Source organism: Coniophora puteana (genome assembly GCF_000271625.1).
Source record: "Coniophora puteana RWD-64-598 SS2 unplaced genomic scaffold CONPUscaffold_21, whole genome shotgun sequence".
Classification (NCBI taxonomy): Eukaryota; Fungi; Basidiomycota; class Agaricomycetes; order Boletales; family Coniophoraceae; genus Coniophora; species Coniophora puteana.
Window position 1 is genome coordinate 1 of NW_006913073.1, and position 14,383 is coordinate 14,383.

Sequence of the window (14,383 nt, forward strand, 5' to 3'; positions counted from 1 at the left end):
GGGCAGTTAGTATTGAAGGTTGAGTAGTAGCGGGTTAGGCTGATAGCTGACGATGGTAGTCGTTCGGTGGAGAGAGAAGACTTAGATGATATTCATGGTAGCGACTGTATATATATGACAGGAGCGTGTGAAGTCACTACCGTATTCGTAACTACTGTGCAGTCCAAGTCCCGCGGTAATGCAGGACGGCTACGTAAGCAGAACGTGGCCCTATGCGATGAACGCGGAGCCACACGAGTGCGTGAGCGCTTAAAGTACCTATGGGATACTAAGCGCCTAAATAGACGTATGAAGGCGGTGTTTACTTGTAGACCTCGTAGAGGAACATCGCCGTACAGGAGGCTTCTGGATGAACCAATAAAGCCGTAAAGGGTCGAATACTAGACGTAAATCTGACAGAATGAAGTCAAGCACGCACCAGACAGTAGGTTGTGATCTTCCCAAAGTACATCCTTGGTGAAGTGATGTAGGCACGCCGGCAGACGCTGCTGAGGACGACGAAAAATGCGGAACCAAAGTGAGAATGAGACTGTACGTAAAGCCTTGACTAAAGTTACGCGATTCGTTTTCCGTATCTAGGCTTTTGAGCGGCAGTCATGAAAAGAGAGCCTAGTAAGAGTTGGGCATTTGACATGCTGTTTGTAACCACGAAGGAACATCTTGTCGAGCCATGTCAGTGTTCGGAAAGGAGGAGCGATGACACTTGAGAACAGCGAGTGAAGGAGACTGACGCGAAGACCGCTGACAGATCGGCACAGCCACCAAACCCTTCTCGGATGTATTGATAAGAAGCTGAAGCTGAAGTTCGCCTCTCTCTTGTTTTGTGAGCATTCTACGTTCTCGAACCTCCTCTGCCATTCGTCGCTATCGCTCTCAATTTTACCCAGGTTGAAAGAAGATATATATAGAATCGGTTTTATATTGCAAGGCGAGCGAAAAGGATCCTCCTTGGCGCAGAGAAGATTCGTCGGCTCTCTCTTTGCCCTCCCTCTTTTGATATGGTGAATAACACGGAAGCCAGTTATGTACTACCACTGCAATCGAACTCCAAACTGGAACTGGTGACGTTCGAACAAAAATATGTGGCATTTCCAGCAGGACTCGTGAGATCGATATTGGTGGCGGTGATGTTCGTACAGCTCGACGTGCAGTTCAGGTCGACGACCATCGTGCCTAGTGTACCTGAAGACGTGCCTGCGATGTTTGTGACTGTCAAATAAATTTGTATCAATCAATGCATGTTATTTTTGTCAGTTCAGCCAAAGCCACGCACAGGAAATGTCAGATACGTCCAGTTGTGTCGGGTATTCGGAGCAGGACACAGGTGTTGCAAAGCACTGTCAAGTTATGAGTTATCACATCATTTCGACTTTAGGGATTAGCTTTACCTCGTCAATTATGATAGGCCACTCCGTATTCTGAACGTTGAAGTTAGAGAACGTCACGTTCTGTGGACCACCATCGTCAAGTCCAGTCAGCGAGCAATAGTGGATAGAGCCCGATATTGCAGAGTACCTTGACGTAGCCCGCTCCGCCACCTGCCGTTGAATTCGCAAGAGGAGAGCTTCCAAACAACTTGATGCGAGCACCGTTCTGGGAGTTTGTTAAGTTGACATTGATAGCAGTGATGTTGGCCACGATGTCGGTTTCTCCTGCATACTTGGACAACACTTAGTCTTGCATAATTGTGTAGAGATTCATTTGCGACGAGTACCTGTCCAAGACTACCGACGGAGATACCATCCCCGGTAAGACAGTTCAAGTCTCGGATAAGAATATTTGTCGCGTTTGGTTTGAACGCTTTCGGGTGCGTCGGGCGGTCAGCGTAAATGTTGTGTATGGTCCATGAGCGTGCTTACAGACGCAGTCATCATCGTTATTGACGGTGCTGTTCTCGATTGTGACGTAAGATGACCTATAGATGTCCCACCCATCTACTATGGAGTAAACTCTCGAGCATGCTTAAAGTAATGATTTAGACAACACACCAGAGTTGATCGTCGGGTTGGTCGAGTAGGAGACCGTTGATATATTGATGTTACGATACGTGACGTTGGTGGACTGGTACACGAAGTTATTCTGTTATAAAACAAGTGAGAAAATATCGCTCAGGTAGCCAGCTATCGGCGGAGACTCACCCAGAAAGGCGAGCCAATCTCAGTCAGATCCTCGATCAGCACGTTACTCGCATTACCGACTGTAAGGGGGATGGGCCGGGCAAAGTCTGTCGATGAGCCGCCCGCAATACCGATAGTCTATTCAGAAGCCTTCAGACGGAATAGAGATTAGAACTTTGGGGATCACTCACAGCATTGGGATAATCCCACCACACTTGGCCGTTGCCGTCAAGCGTCCCTCCACCATATAGGTGAATGTTAGAGCCAGATAGGAACCAATACGTCGTTCTGGTCGGGAGATGAGACTCATCTGAAATGGCTAGGAACACGAAGCAAGAGCACTCACGCGTTTTGATAAGTCAGGAACAACGAGTTGGGAGACCAATACGCGATATTAGGTGTGTACTGCACTGTTATACAAAGTTCGCACGTAGGCAATGCAACGATATGCGACCACTAGAGACTCACGAGTTCCGCTCAGCTCGATGTTGACATCTTGCAGATCTGTTACGAGGACGGTGTTGACGACGTAATAACTATCAAGGACAATCGTGCCTCCGTTGTTGCACTGCTTGAGCGCTGAGAGGATGTTTGGTCCGTCGTCCTGGCCACCGCCGATGGGGACGACGCGGCACGTCGACCCGTTCTTCTCGACGCCGCCTTCTGCCGCAAGAGACAAAGGCAACACGGACAGCGCCGAGGAAAGCAGCAAGAATCCGGTCAGCATTGTGAGGGTGGAATTTTCGAACACGAGTGAGAGACGCGGTACACAGGACTTCCGAGGCCTCCGCACTGCATGTCATGCCCGAACTTTTATGCAAGACGTCAGGTCATATGAGCGCGTCTGGCGGCCCGCGCTCTCGTTGATGCTAAATATAGATGGAGCATGAGATGTGGGGGAGGAGCGAGACTGATGAGCCTATTGGTCCCCGGATCACAATTGTGAGGCCCACTTGGACCCAGGTATTGGAGCCTCAGTATACAAACCCTCCGCTCGGTTGGTTTCTGATGCGTGAGCCCGCGGGGAGGCATCAACACATGGGTATTCAGATAAAAGTAGCCGATGCTATTCTTGAAAACGAGCTCAGAGTACTAGAATTCGAGTCAACAAAGTCCTACTATCAGAGATACGACAAACTCTAAGAGCTACTGCTCGAGGGGGCGCGGCAGCCAAAGTCGAGCTGCGACTCAGTTGCAATGTTCTGGCAAAGGTAGGTCGCGTTGCCAGAAGGGCTCGTCAGATTCGTGCCTGTAGCTGTGATATCTTCGCACTCCGTGGAACACTCGAGGAAGGCCACGACGCTGCCCTCGTTGCCCGAGGATATCCCGGTGATGTTGATATCTGGGCGAAGGGCGTATTTCATTAGCGGAACGAAGGATCTCGATAACGAGAGAAGAGTGGAAGAGCGTACAATGAATGTCCGAAATGGTCATGTTACTCGGATACTCGGCACACATGCTCGCAGACGTATCGTAGCACTGGTTACAATCATCGTCAGAATCAGCCACCAGTAGGGCGGAAGTCAGGCTATACTAACCTGGTCCAGGTAAATCGGGTAGTCAACATTGTAAACCTGCAGGTTCTGGAACGTAACGTTCTGGTGGAACAGGGTGAGCTACACTGCATGCCGGCATCCACGAGTACAACGTGCTCGTACCTTCACATAACCAAGACCGCCCCCCGCAGTCGAGTTCGGGTCGGGGTTACCGCCGAACGCCTTGATGCGAGCACCGTTCTCGGCGTTATTCATGCTGACGTTATTGACGAAAAAGTTTGCGACGATATCGGTCACGCCTGCGTACTAAGCGCGCGTACGCGCGGCTATTAGGACCGGCAATGCTCGGTACGGCGAGGAGGTTTGGGCTACGAACCTGGCCTAGGCTTCCGACGGAAATGCCATGCGATCCATTGCAGTAGACATTCTGCACGATAATATCGGTAGAATTAGGTTTGAGGGCTACGTGCGAACTGAACGTGAGTTTGGGCTGGCAAAGTTTGAGGGTCAGATGCCAAGCTCACCGACACAATCGTCGTCGTTGTTAATGGTCGAATCCTCGATCGTGACATAGGACGAGCGGTATATGTCCCATCCATCTGAGTTAGCTGCAGCGTTTGAAGAGTACGAAGTGGTGTTGATGTGGATGTTACGGTAGGTGACGTTCTGCGATTGGTACACGAAGTTGTTCTGCCAAGACAGGGTTGAGGATCGTCGCAGGTCTCTTTGGGCAAGGGTACTTACCCAGAAAGGAGAGCCAATCTGAGTGATGTTCTCAACGACGACATTGGTGGCGTTTCCAACAGTGAGAGGAACGGGGCGAGCAAACGTGGTCGAAGATCCGCCCGCCGTACCGACCGTCTACTCCACCAATTGAGTACTCGCACGCGACTCATACGAACCCGTACGTACCTTATTGGGATAGTCCCACCACACCTGACCATTTCCATCAATCGTGCCACCTCCATACAGGTGAAGGTTATCTCCAGAGAAGAACCAGTAGGTCGTGCTAGAACCGCCGATGATGAGTCCAGGGTATCCCTAGTTGGACCAATCAAAGAACTCACGCATTCTGGAAGGTCAGATAGAGCGAGTTCGGCGACCAATAGGCGATGTTCGGAGTGTACTGCACTGTCAAACGCGAAGCGACGAGTCAGATGACGGGTTTCGTGACGAGATTCGTGACGTCAGAAAACTGTTTTATGATAACGTGGACCGCGTACCTGTCCCGCTCAATTCAACGCTGACATCTTGCAGCCCGGTGGTGATAAGGACAGTGTTAACGACGTAGTAGCTGTCAAGAACTACAGTTGCGCCTGAAGAGCACGTCGAGAAAGCATCCAGAATGTTGGGTCCGTCGTCTTGACCACCACCGAGGGGCACAACCCTGCAAGTGCTCCCGTCCACCTGCACGTTCGGGTTGCTTGCTGCAAAAGCAAGACCAGGAAGAACCGATAGGATCGCAAGACACGTTGCCTTCATCATTGACAGCATGTATACTGCGTGAAGGTTTGTGCGCTCGCCATCCAAGGCAGCGTTTTATACCGCGGCGGAGACTCCCTGTCCGCGCCCCGGTTATACACTGAGTTTTCCCCAGACTCTATTTTTTGACGCGGTCATTTGGCGGTCACGCGGACTTTTTTCCTCACGTGGCAGTGAAGTTTGGCGGTTAAAACGGACCGTCGCACCGGGACGCATTATGAGTGATTATGACCACTCGCCACGGATGGAGCGACCGACGAGTGTGCACATTCCGAATCCACACGCTATCAAAGGATGTGTGATGCGAACAACATACGACGAAGCCTTTGCTTACGGATCACCGGGGTCTTTTTGAAAAACAACGCGAAGGAGAAAAAACTTCTAGCCAAAAGTGCGAGGCGGGGCGCCGCAGCAGAAATGAATGTATAGGATGTCAACGGCGGCTGTGAGTGCAAAACCTTGTAAGCTTATTCATTTTCCTTGTACATCGAAACATAAGCGCCAGACTCTCACCGGTCATAAGTACCCTATACAAATTTCACCAGCGGTTGATGTCGGAGAGTCTGGTGAAGATAATGGCTCAAAAATACACCGTCGTCGGAACGTGTTGAGCGTTCACTCTCTCCCGAGAGGCCGCGGAATAGGGTGGATAGAATGGCAATTCATTCTGGTGGCAACAAAATGAAGAAAACATTATAGGAAGGGTCTTATGGTCAATTGCACCGAGCGTGATTGTCGCACTGGAAAGAGACATACCTAAACCATATTCACTGACACCCCCCTCTCCATAATAGAGCCTACTCCTCTCGGCGAACTGACTGACACCACGAACTACAGGCGTACGACTAAAGGTCGATCCCAACCCCGAATTTACGACAGCCTGAGACGAATCCGAATAAGAGCATGAAGGCATTCAACGGAATCTGGTAATGCGGATCAGGGCTCGCGCCGAATCTCACGCAGACATGCACGAAAGGACTGACCTATTCATCTTGAAGAACGCCTGGTTCGGCATGGCGAATGTATTGAGGTGCTGGGTGATATCCCTTGAGTGAACGTATTGGCTGGGACATCGTTGTAGTAGAGGCGCAGTCGATAGGATTGGAACAACGCGGTGAGATGGATCGGGTTGGCGCAGACCCTTGGTTGAGGTTGGATGGGCTCGGAAAATAGACAGGTTGCTGAGCAGCTGAGTAGGGGCGGCAAGAATGAAGGCGATGATGTCCCTGAGCTTCTCTCGGACGGCGTCGAGCACGCTAGCAAAAGCGAGAGACTAGTACACGTGGATTCGCGTACGACTGCACCACCTCCGACAGTCCGCCCAGGTCCGCTCAGTCGTCCCTTGCAACTGAGTTAAACTTCTGTCGCCTCCTTACCCGACTCGCGTGGCAGGCCTGTGTCTTGGCCTTCCAGCATCTCACTTCGGAGCTCCTTTGAGTCCTGGCTAGCTCACACGCAGCAGGGAACCTCTTCAGGGCAAGATTCGACGGCGTTGTACCTCCTCCCCAGCGGTATCATCGCTCCCACAGACATCATCCGGTGCGGTCACGCAGGATCTGATGTACGCAGACTTCTGAGTCTTTAACCTTTTGGCTCCGAACGGCAGGATCGAGATATAGCTAAGTAACAGATCTGTGGCGATACAACCGCCAATTGGAAAGCATTGTCGCATTGCAGGCCGGTTCACCGTGACTCTTTTGGGCTCGCGCTCAAATAGAAAGTCCGCTGAAGTTAGTTCCATAAACACCCACACTACTGCAGCCTTCTCTTGCCTGTTCCCGATCATCCGCAAGACCCCGCCCACCTAGCCCGCGACTGCTCAGCGCGTGGGCGCGTACTCCTCTCAAGGAGATTCTATATCCTCAATTTACCCCTTCACTTGCTCAGCTCGTGAGTCCTGACAAGAAGCTGCGATGGCCACCCCAGGAGACCCCGCCTTGTTGCGGTCCCTCAGCCAGGTGCAGGCTGTCTCTGCCCTAATCCTCGTCGAAAACTCCGAGCCTATGGTTTCCTTGTGGCCGGAGCTTCAGAATGACTATCTGCCGTCTATGTTGGCCGCTATACGTGTAGCACACCCTATAACACCGGTGTGTTGTTTCGCTTGTCTCGGTAATCCACTCTCCTAACTTTGCTCTAGATACGCGTGATGATGCTGCATAGTGGGCTTGTTACTGACCACTCCACAACCTCCCCGACTTCTCACATCAACTTCAACGAGGTGCCGAATATAACCTTCAACTTAGATCCTAGCAACCGGATTACGCCTCAGAGTGTGAGGCGTGCAATTGAGGTGAGCGACGGCGAAGTCAGAGGGTATGACGGCGCTGATAGGTCTCTGTTAGCTCCTTTCTACGCCAGCTCAGCACAGTCAGACTAGCCGTCACCTCATCATCGCGGCGGCTTCCAATCCCAGTAACGGCCCTCCAGGTCGCGCTGGAGCTTCGGAATGGCAGCTCCTTGGCCAGCGACTCGCCGAGGTAGGTTTAGTCTTCTTTCTAGTTTCCGGCTGCCTAACACATGTTTTTGGAATTAACAGCATGGAATCCAATGCCACGTCATTAGCAACATGGTGCCGTGCAGCATTGGGTTTTCCCAGCTTTTCTTCATGAACGTGAGTACCGCTAGTTATATAAGAGATCCGTTTTTGACTCCTATCAATTTAGCTACGGCTCCAGAATCACCAGAAAGTTGAGCCGTGGTTCCATGTCGATCATACGCGGTACACGTTCCTTTTGTCATCTTCCAACTTTGGTGAGTGACTTGCCATCTATCGCTACTGAGTCTCATCGTTGCTTAGGGCAGCATAGCGCGATGCCCATCTCCCTGACTTCCCAAGTAGGTTTACCTCCATTTCGCGATTTCATCGATAACATATCTTGCTTAGCAGGGACTCGGAAATGCCCCATCGTCTGCCAGGTCAGGCGCTCATCCGCTCCAAATCCAGTCGACCCTGCCGTCAGCCTCCCGCTCACCTTCGCCGCCTTACGAAGAACCGATCCCATCTCTCGTTAAGGAACTTCAGAAAGTGCATGGCATCTCCAAGAAAAAGGTTCACAGGTCGTCTAGTAAATCCAAGGCGGCCTCAACATCTCGAGGCGCTCGCGAGAGGTATCGCAGTGATGTACCTTCACTCACGGTACCGTCCAGCGTCCCGTCTGCAAGCAGTGCTCCTCCCCCGGAGACGGACCGGTCCAATCGATCTCTGGCTGATCGGCGCAAACGATCGCGGCACGACAACCACGCTGCCTCTGATCAGCCAACTAGGGCCGTCACCATGCCCCAAGGTCAAGGGGCCGAGCGGGTGCACCAATCACCCGGAACTGAGTCCTCGCCGTCGTGCAGCTCCGCGACTTTGTCTCCTGGCTCGTCCGGGTCCCGCACGACGTCCTCCCCAGCTGTTCCTATTCAACTCGACTCCACCTATTATGTGGCAGCCCCACATTTGACTAGTCAGGCTACGACAACGTCCATCGATAACCGGGCTTACGCCCAGCAGCCGCCCGTCGCACCGTCTCTGGCCTCTTCGAGCCTCGCCTCAGCCTTGGGGCCCCTGCCAGCGGTACTATCGCCTACCGCTACCGTGCCTGTCACCTCAGCAGGTACCGACACGACCACTCCTGCAGGGTCGTACGCGCAATGGGATTCCTCCGTGCCATTCGAACCGTCGGCACCGTCAAGCTCAATGGGTGCTATGTCTGGGAAATACCGGCTCGATAGCATGGTGGCACCGTCGCATAGCACTGCCTCTCGAGCCGCAGACTCCGGAGACGTCCCCTTTCTCCTGTCGCCAGAGTACGAGGCTGAGACGGCAGCCAAGCTTCAAGCGGCACTCGCGTCATCACATCCGCCTCCCATTGGCACGGGCTCAAACGACGTTACGTTAACGACGTCAACGGCGACCACAAGTGTGACGCGAGAATATACCACCACCACACCAGCACCCGGATTTGTCGAAGCGCAAAGTGGAGCTTGTACGTGCCCGGATCTTTCCCTTTTTTCCTTCTTTTCCCTTCGTATTCTGCTCTTCTTGGGTCTTGCTGAGCGCGATGCTGATAATCAATACTTTACAGACGCGCATGTGCCTCCCCATACCCAAGGCCGCGGCTACCCGCCGCTGGAGTTCGAGGATATGCCCGTGATTCCAGCGTATACGTATATCCAACCAACCCCTATTGATCTGCCCGGATCCTACGGCCCATACGGGACCCACAGCGGCGAGGGCCTCGCAGGTGACGACTTCGCGGACTCCGAGCAGTACTGCGACAACGTGGACGCAGCCTACCCGGTCGCACCGCGGTCGATGACGGCGTTCGGCCCCACTAGTTCCTCCCTGCACGGCTGGGCGGGCTAATCCCGTCCTTTTCGCCGACCTAAAACTCTGACGCCACATGTCCTCATCTCCATGCGGCTAATGCGTACCCGCTGACACTCTCCGCAGGACGCGAGAATAATGCTACGATTATGAACGACGGAAAAGAAGAGAAGCCCGCCCGCCCGTGTTGTCCCACCACCCACGACATTTCCACGTTTTTTTCTTCTGCTGCCGTCGCTGGGCTGGCTGATTACGTCTTCCTTCGTTCGGGCTCTGTCTGTATCCAAACTTTTCCTCCACCCGCCCTATGACGGCTTCGGGATCTGTCATCGTCGTGTATCATTGTGTATGCTTTTTTGTTTTTGCTTGCTTCTAGTTAACCTTGGAATTCTTCTTCTTCATTTCTGACGTGGCATGCTGTCTTTCGGCGGGGATCATTCGTGCACGGGACTTTGTAGACACGGACGTATGATATCATCGCATCACATATCTCCTCTAATCTCCGAGCATACCGAAGTACTGCTGTGCGATTTTTTGTTATCTTTCCTTTCGCGGCGCTCTCGCGTTCTCTTCCTTGCGTTACCATCCTCTCATGCTATGCGCTTATGCTGTGATGTATGTACGTTACTCATGTACGCACAATCTCCATCCCCCACACTGGGCCCTGTACCTCCCGATCAGCCTCCTGGCTATCGATGATTATCTCGCTACCGGAATGGTCACTGTGTTTTCCAACAGAACGGAACGGTGAAGGTGACGGCACGCGGGGCGGCGGGTGTAATATCTACCTACAACATGGCATTACAACTACTAGATACGTATACCCTAGTCTAAGTACGAACTCTACCGGCTCTGTTCCGCGTAGACCTGCGTAAGGAGTAAGGTTAGCAAAGTCACCCGTCGATTCGGTGCATGGGGGGCTTTAGAATCTCGTACCTTGATCGTCTTGTCGGCGCCACCTGTGATAAGTCGAGTGCCAGTCATGTCGAAGGTGGAGCAAAAGACGCCAGCTTCGGCCTCAAGCGATCCCGGCTGGGGAACATCATCCATATTTTGGAACGGCGTCCCGGTGTTGTAATCCCAGAACGTCAGCGTGCCATTATCACCTGGTCAAGGGAAGGCGGCGACCAATTAGCTAAGGTCGATCCGAAATGTGCGAGATGACGACACTAACCACCCGAGAAGAAGACACCTTCCGAGTTAACGGAAAGCGTGTTGATGATTGCGTTGTGACCCGGGAAGTTAAAGACGAAATTACCGTCCGGACACTTCCACTTCTTGATATTGTTCCCGCCTGTCGAGCCACTCGCGAACGAATACTCGGTCGGATGGACCGCGAGCGAGCGGACGGCCTTTTTGTGGTGCGTCAGGGTAACAGTTGACTTGCCAGCGGCCAAGTCCCAGAGCCTATCACGTTCCTCGGAATGAGCCGGGCTTGCCTTGATTAAGCGTACTAACTATTTATACACGCACCGAACTGTGGAATCCATGCTACCTGTTATGACCTGAGGATCAGACTCCTGACAGGCAACGGCGGCGACCGTTGCGGAGTGACCCGAAAGGACATGGATTTGGGCTTTGGTCCGCATGTCCCAGACGCGTGCAGAAGCATCACGGCCGGAAGTTACCAGAATGTCGAGAGTCGGATGTAGGCTGAGGGCGTAGACGCCCGAGAGATGCCCGTGGTAGTGCCTGATGACCTTGTTTGCCTCGAGGTCCCAGCATTTAACCATCTATAATCACGGGAAGTGACGGAAGCACAAGTGAGCATATGGCGACGTGAGTACCGCATACGACGAGCAAGCGACAGGGCAGAGCAAAGGAGGGAAAGGACGAACCTTATCTTCACCGCACGAAAAGAGATACGGATGCCTAGCCGACACTGCAAGACCCCGCACGGTCGAAATGTGCCCAGTCAAAGAGAGCTTCAGTTCGCCGGACGCGAGGTCCCAAATCTTGATCACCCGGTCGCCGGCACCGGTGGCAAACCACTTATTACCCGGCTCGACAGCGACACTGCGCACCCAGCCAAGGTGACCGGATATCACGCGCATGAGCTTCCATGGTGGATGGTACGTCGGCTGAATTGTCCGCGTCGTCTTGTGCAGGGCGAGCGCCTGTGAGAGCTTGCTCGAGGTAGAGAATGTCGATGGCTGGGGCGTGGGTGTGTTGTCTATTCTCGCTATCACCTTCGAGTCTGACAACTCGGCTGAGGCTGGTGAGGCGATGGCCGTGTCAATGACAGACACTCCGTGGAGAAGAAGGTGTACGTACGTCCAGCGGTAATAGCCTTCCTCTGCTCCTTTGGCCGGGCCGGGCCAACGGCCCCCTGCTGGGCCATGAGAGCTGCTGGGAGCTCCCTGAACTCCTTGTACTCGTCATTGAGCTTCACGGAGAGTCGGATACGTGCGCTGAAGCATGTGGTCAGGATCAGCACAAGGTTGAGTGGCGTAGGTACGTACCTCTTCTCATCATCGTTCAAACCTTCGTCCGGACATGACGCAAATATGTCCCGTGTTCGTTTTGCGCTTTTCTTCAGCAAAGGATCGAGCGGTGGGAGAGCAGAAAGAGAAGACATGCCAAGCAAGCTGGCTGGGAAGAGAATGAAGAGTCGTAAAGTCCTAGTGTGTCGCTGCTGGATACGTTCAGGAGGCCCAAGTCGAGGTGGAGGAGGAGTTGACCGACGCGGAGAATGTCACAGCACGCATTGCACCCAGCGGCAAGGCGCGTCTTTGTTTACGCGTGCTTACTTTTGGCTCCAAAACGGGAAATCCTCATGCTACGCAACACAGCGCGCCTCCGTCTCCGCGTTTTCCAAGCCCTTCGTCGTGCGCCACGCTCCCAAGTCTTGCCCGTAGACAAACAGAGGAAGTAGAGTCGTTGAGACGTTCAAAAGTAGCACATAGACGTAGTCGATCCTGTAGAGCATACACGCCATGTCATCGGATACTGCAGAGCTCAAAAAGCTCGTAAAACAGCTCCAAAATGCCACTGCCAATGAGGTGTGTATCCATCAATCCCGTATGACCACCCCGTTCATTTCGTTTCTGACACCGTTTCTTCTCTTCGCAGGAAAAGATTAACATACTGCAAGTGCTTAAGAAGGACTTCCAAGTGAACGAAACAATCCTTAGAGTGAGTGTTGCTCGTCCGTTTTTTGTCGCCCCTCCTCTTGCTCATTAGACGCCGTCGCTTTTCCTAGGAAAGCAAGGCGGGTCTGGCTGTCGGAAAGTTGCGCTCTTCATCCACGAAGGCTGTCTCGGATTTGGCCAAGGAGCTTGTCAAGAAGTGGAAGGCTGAGGTCGAGAAGGCAAAGGGTTCAGGGAATGCATCACCAAAGCCCACGAACGGCAGTGCGCCAGGTGAGTGGCACTCTCTGTCTTCCCTCCCTCCTTGTCCAACGTTCCCTCTCGCCATAGCACGGAAGGCATCTGTACCCGGCACCCCTACCACCCCCACCATCGTCAATGGCAAGGTCGAGCTGCGCACAGCTAAGAAAGACGGCGTCAAGATAAAGTCCACAGGCGATAACACCCGCGATAAGTGCTCGGAGCTTATGTATGATGGCCTAGCTAGCGATTCGGGCGCTCGTAAGTGCGACAGTTACCCATCTTCATTCTCATCCCTGACCTTCCCCGTCTCTGCCGGCGTATGCAGCGAGCGATCAGATCGCAAGCAAGGCAGCTGCCGTCGAGACGGCCGTATTCAATCAGTTTGGGTCCACCAGCGCCGAATATAAGAGCAAAATCCGATCCCTGTTCGTCAACCTCAAAGACAAGAACAACCCTTCGCTCCGCGAGACTATCGTCAGCGGTGACCTCTCCCCGTCCAAGTTCGCCACCATGTCTAGCTCGGTACGTCTCTCGTCCTCCCCGCCCTATCTAAGCATTGCAACTGACTATATGCGCTAGGAAATGGCCTCAGAGGAACGGCGGGCCGCAGACAAGAGGCTGCAGGAAGAGAACTTTTTCAAGTCGCTCGCCGCAGCCGAGCAGGAGGCGGAGACGGATGGGTTCCAGTGCGGCAGGTGCAAGCAGAGGAAGTGCCGGTACCGCCAGGCGCAGACGAGAAGCGCAGACGAGCCGATGACGGTGAGTATATGCGTGGCGTTCTCAGCTCCTTTGTGAGATTTAACCCGTGCCCTTCTCTCAGACCTTCGTCACCTGCACCAACTGCGGCAATCGGTACGTCTCTCCCCTCACGCTCATGTCTGAAGCTAGGCCAAGACTGATGGTTTCATTTGTGCTCTAGGTGGAAGTTCTCTTGATCTGGTCGCAGACGGCATACCAGTAGGAAGCAAAGCTTACCGTACCTGTACACTAATCATTGTGAGTGTCCGTCTCACCCATGCCGACAACGTTCTTGTTCTCATTGTCCCTAGCTTTCTCCGACATACATACCCTTCTCTCATCGCTGCAGATTAATAATCGTGCTTGACGTCTTTTTTGACTTGGCCTTCTCGCTGGGTTCCGTTAGCCGGCCTAGGATATAGATAGACCGTGTCTATCAGCCAGGGAGGAGGTGGACTGTCGTGTAGGCCTTGTACTTATTTCGTTTCGAGTGACCTGCTTTTTCGCCCAACCGTCTGTCGTGCTCAGGGACCCTAGACAATTTTTTTTTTTGCTTTATACACACATTGTCGTTCTTGACTATGCCTAGCGTGGACGCCCGTCAACATTGTACGAGTGTATTGAGGACTTTACTAATTCACTGCAGAACTGTGGGGATGAGCTCGAAAGCTTCGCGACGTCTCTACCGCCGACGCCCTAGCTCCCGCGTGAAAGCCCAAAGACAGCCTTGCGCGCAGCAAAGGGCATGACATCTAACTTTGCTCAGCTCTAACGCCCATCTACCGCATATACCAACCCCCATCGAGGCGCCATTGTGGGGTTGCTGCTCTCGCGTCGGTGAACAAGGTATTCCCTCGTAACCGAGGAGGGGATGGATAGATGGAGAAGAGCTCGTGGGCGCGAAGT

The 14,383-nt window shown here is 53.1% G+C and overlaps 5 protein-coding genes across 5 annotated transcripts; 2 read left to right on the forward strand and 3 right to left on the reverse strand.

The window, feature by feature from the left end:
* Positions 1 to 1,021: 1,021 nt before the first annotated feature.
* On the reverse strand, positions 1,022 to 2,844 carry CONPUDRAFT_160208 (glycoside hydrolase family 28 protein; the record flags this gene model as incomplete). Its single annotated transcript, XM_007777341.1, has 11 exons — positions 1,022 to 1,209; positions 1,274 to 1,337; positions 1,389 to 1,448; positions 1,516 to 1,659; positions 1,715 to 1,800; positions 1,860 to 1,934; positions 1,989 to 2,079; positions 2,139 to 2,255; positions 2,309 to 2,405; positions 2,464 to 2,527; positions 2,586 to 2,844. 11 exons carry the CDS (start codon positions 2,842 to 2,844, stop codon positions 1,022 to 1,024), a joined length of 1,245 nt encoding a protein of 414 aa, XP_007775531.1.
* A 356-nt stretch (positions 2,845 to 3,200) lies between these two features.
* On the reverse strand, positions 3,201 to 5,095 carry CONPUDRAFT_133182 (uncharacterized protein; the record flags this gene model as incomplete). Its single annotated transcript, XM_007777471.1, has 10 exons — positions 3,201 to 3,459; positions 3,530 to 3,596; positions 3,656 to 3,715; positions 3,776 to 3,919; positions 3,990 to 4,075; positions 4,138 to 4,303; positions 4,358 to 4,474; positions 4,526 to 4,622; positions 4,681 to 4,744; positions 4,837 to 5,095. The coding sequence occupies 10 exons, from the start codon at positions 5,093 to 5,095 to the stop codon at positions 3,257 to 3,259; spliced, it is 1,263 nt and encodes a 420-aa protein (XP_007775661.1). The 3' UTR covers positions 3,201 to 3,256.
* A 1,389-nt stretch (positions 5,096 to 6,484) lies between these two features.
* CONPUDRAFT_147802 (uncharacterized protein) lies at positions 6,485 to 10,082 on the forward strand. The gene is made up of 8 exons (XM_007777342.1): positions 6,485 to 7,182; positions 7,233 to 7,385; positions 7,438 to 7,572; positions 7,632 to 7,706; positions 7,759 to 7,846; positions 7,893 to 7,930; positions 7,983 to 9,066; positions 9,166 to 10,082. Exons 1-8 carry the CDS (start codon positions 7,009 to 7,011, stop codon positions 9,444 to 9,446), a joined length of 2,028 nt encoding a protein of 675 aa, XP_007775532.1. The 5' UTR covers positions 6,485 to 7,008; the 3' UTR covers positions 9,447 to 10,082.
* Positions 10,083 to 10,235: 153 nt separating this feature from the next.
* On the reverse strand, positions 10,236 to 12,087 carry CONPUDRAFT_113535 (WD40 repeat-like protein). The gene is made up of 7 exons (XM_007777343.1): positions 11,870 to 12,087; positions 11,682 to 11,818; positions 11,246 to 11,622; positions 10,881 to 11,140; positions 10,582 to 10,814; positions 10,344 to 10,513; positions 10,236 to 10,274 (listed from the first exon to the last, which is right to left on the reverse strand). The coding sequence occupies exons 1-7, from the start codon at positions 11,983 to 11,985 to the stop codon at positions 10,251 to 10,253; spliced, it is 1,317 nt and encodes a 438-aa protein (XP_007775533.1). The 5' UTR covers positions 11,986 to 12,087; the 3' UTR covers positions 10,236 to 10,250.
* Positions 12,088 to 12,212: 125 nt separating this feature from the next.
* Positions 12,213 to 14,078, forward strand: CONPUDRAFT_133192 (transcription elongation factor). The gene is made up of 9 exons (XM_007777344.1): positions 12,213 to 12,409; positions 12,480 to 12,542; positions 12,610 to 12,769; positions 12,827 to 12,997; positions 13,065 to 13,261; positions 13,319 to 13,498; positions 13,560 to 13,591; positions 13,659 to 13,741; positions 13,789 to 14,078. Exons 1-8 carry the CDS (start codon positions 12,344 to 12,346, stop codon positions 13,672 to 13,674), a joined length of 885 nt encoding a protein of 294 aa, XP_007775534.1. The 5' UTR covers positions 12,213 to 12,343; the 3' UTR covers positions 13,675 to 13,741; positions 13,789 to 14,078.
* Positions 14,079 to 14,383: the final 305 nt, after the last annotated feature.

Bases quoted from the DNA above. Each gene is read 5' to 3' on its own strand.
- CONPUDRAFT_113535 (XM_007777343.1), bottom strand. From the start codon at position 11,985: ATGTCTTCTCTTTCTGCTCTCCCACCGCTCGATCCTTTGCTGAAGAAA. The intron at 11,623-11,681 runs GTACGTACACCT...TCGCCTCACCAG, and splicing joins GAAGGCTATTACCGCTGGAC to CCTCAGCCGAGTTGTCAGAC. The intron at 10,815-10,880 runs GTGCGTGTATAA...GGAACGTGATAG, and splicing joins AGCATGGATTCCACAGTTCG to GCTCTGGGACTTGGCCGCTG.
- CONPUDRAFT_147802 (XM_007777342.1), top strand. From the start codon at position 7,009: ATGGCCACCCCAGGAGACCCCGCCTTGTTGCGGTCCCTCAGCCAGGTG. The intron at 7,573-7,631 runs GTAGGTTTAGTC...TGGAATTAACAG, and splicing joins TTGGCCAGCGACTCGCCGAG to CATGGAATCCAATGCCACGT. The intron at 7,931-7,982 runs GTAGGTTTACCT...CTTGCTTAGCAG, and splicing joins CCATCTCCCTGACTTCCCAA to GGACTCGGAAATGCCCCATC.
- CONPUDRAFT_133192 (XM_007777344.1), top strand. From the start codon at position 12,344: ATGTCATCGGATACTGCAGAGCTCAAAAAGCTCGTAAAACAGCTCCAA. The intron at 12,770-12,826 runs GTGAGTGGCACT...CTCTCGCCATAG, and splicing joins CACGAACGGCAGTGCGCCAG to CACGGAAGGCATCTGTACCC. The intron at 12,998-13,064 runs GTAAGTGCGACA...CGGCGTATGCAG, and splicing joins AGCTAGCGATTCGGGCGCTC to CGAGCGATCAGATCGCAAGC.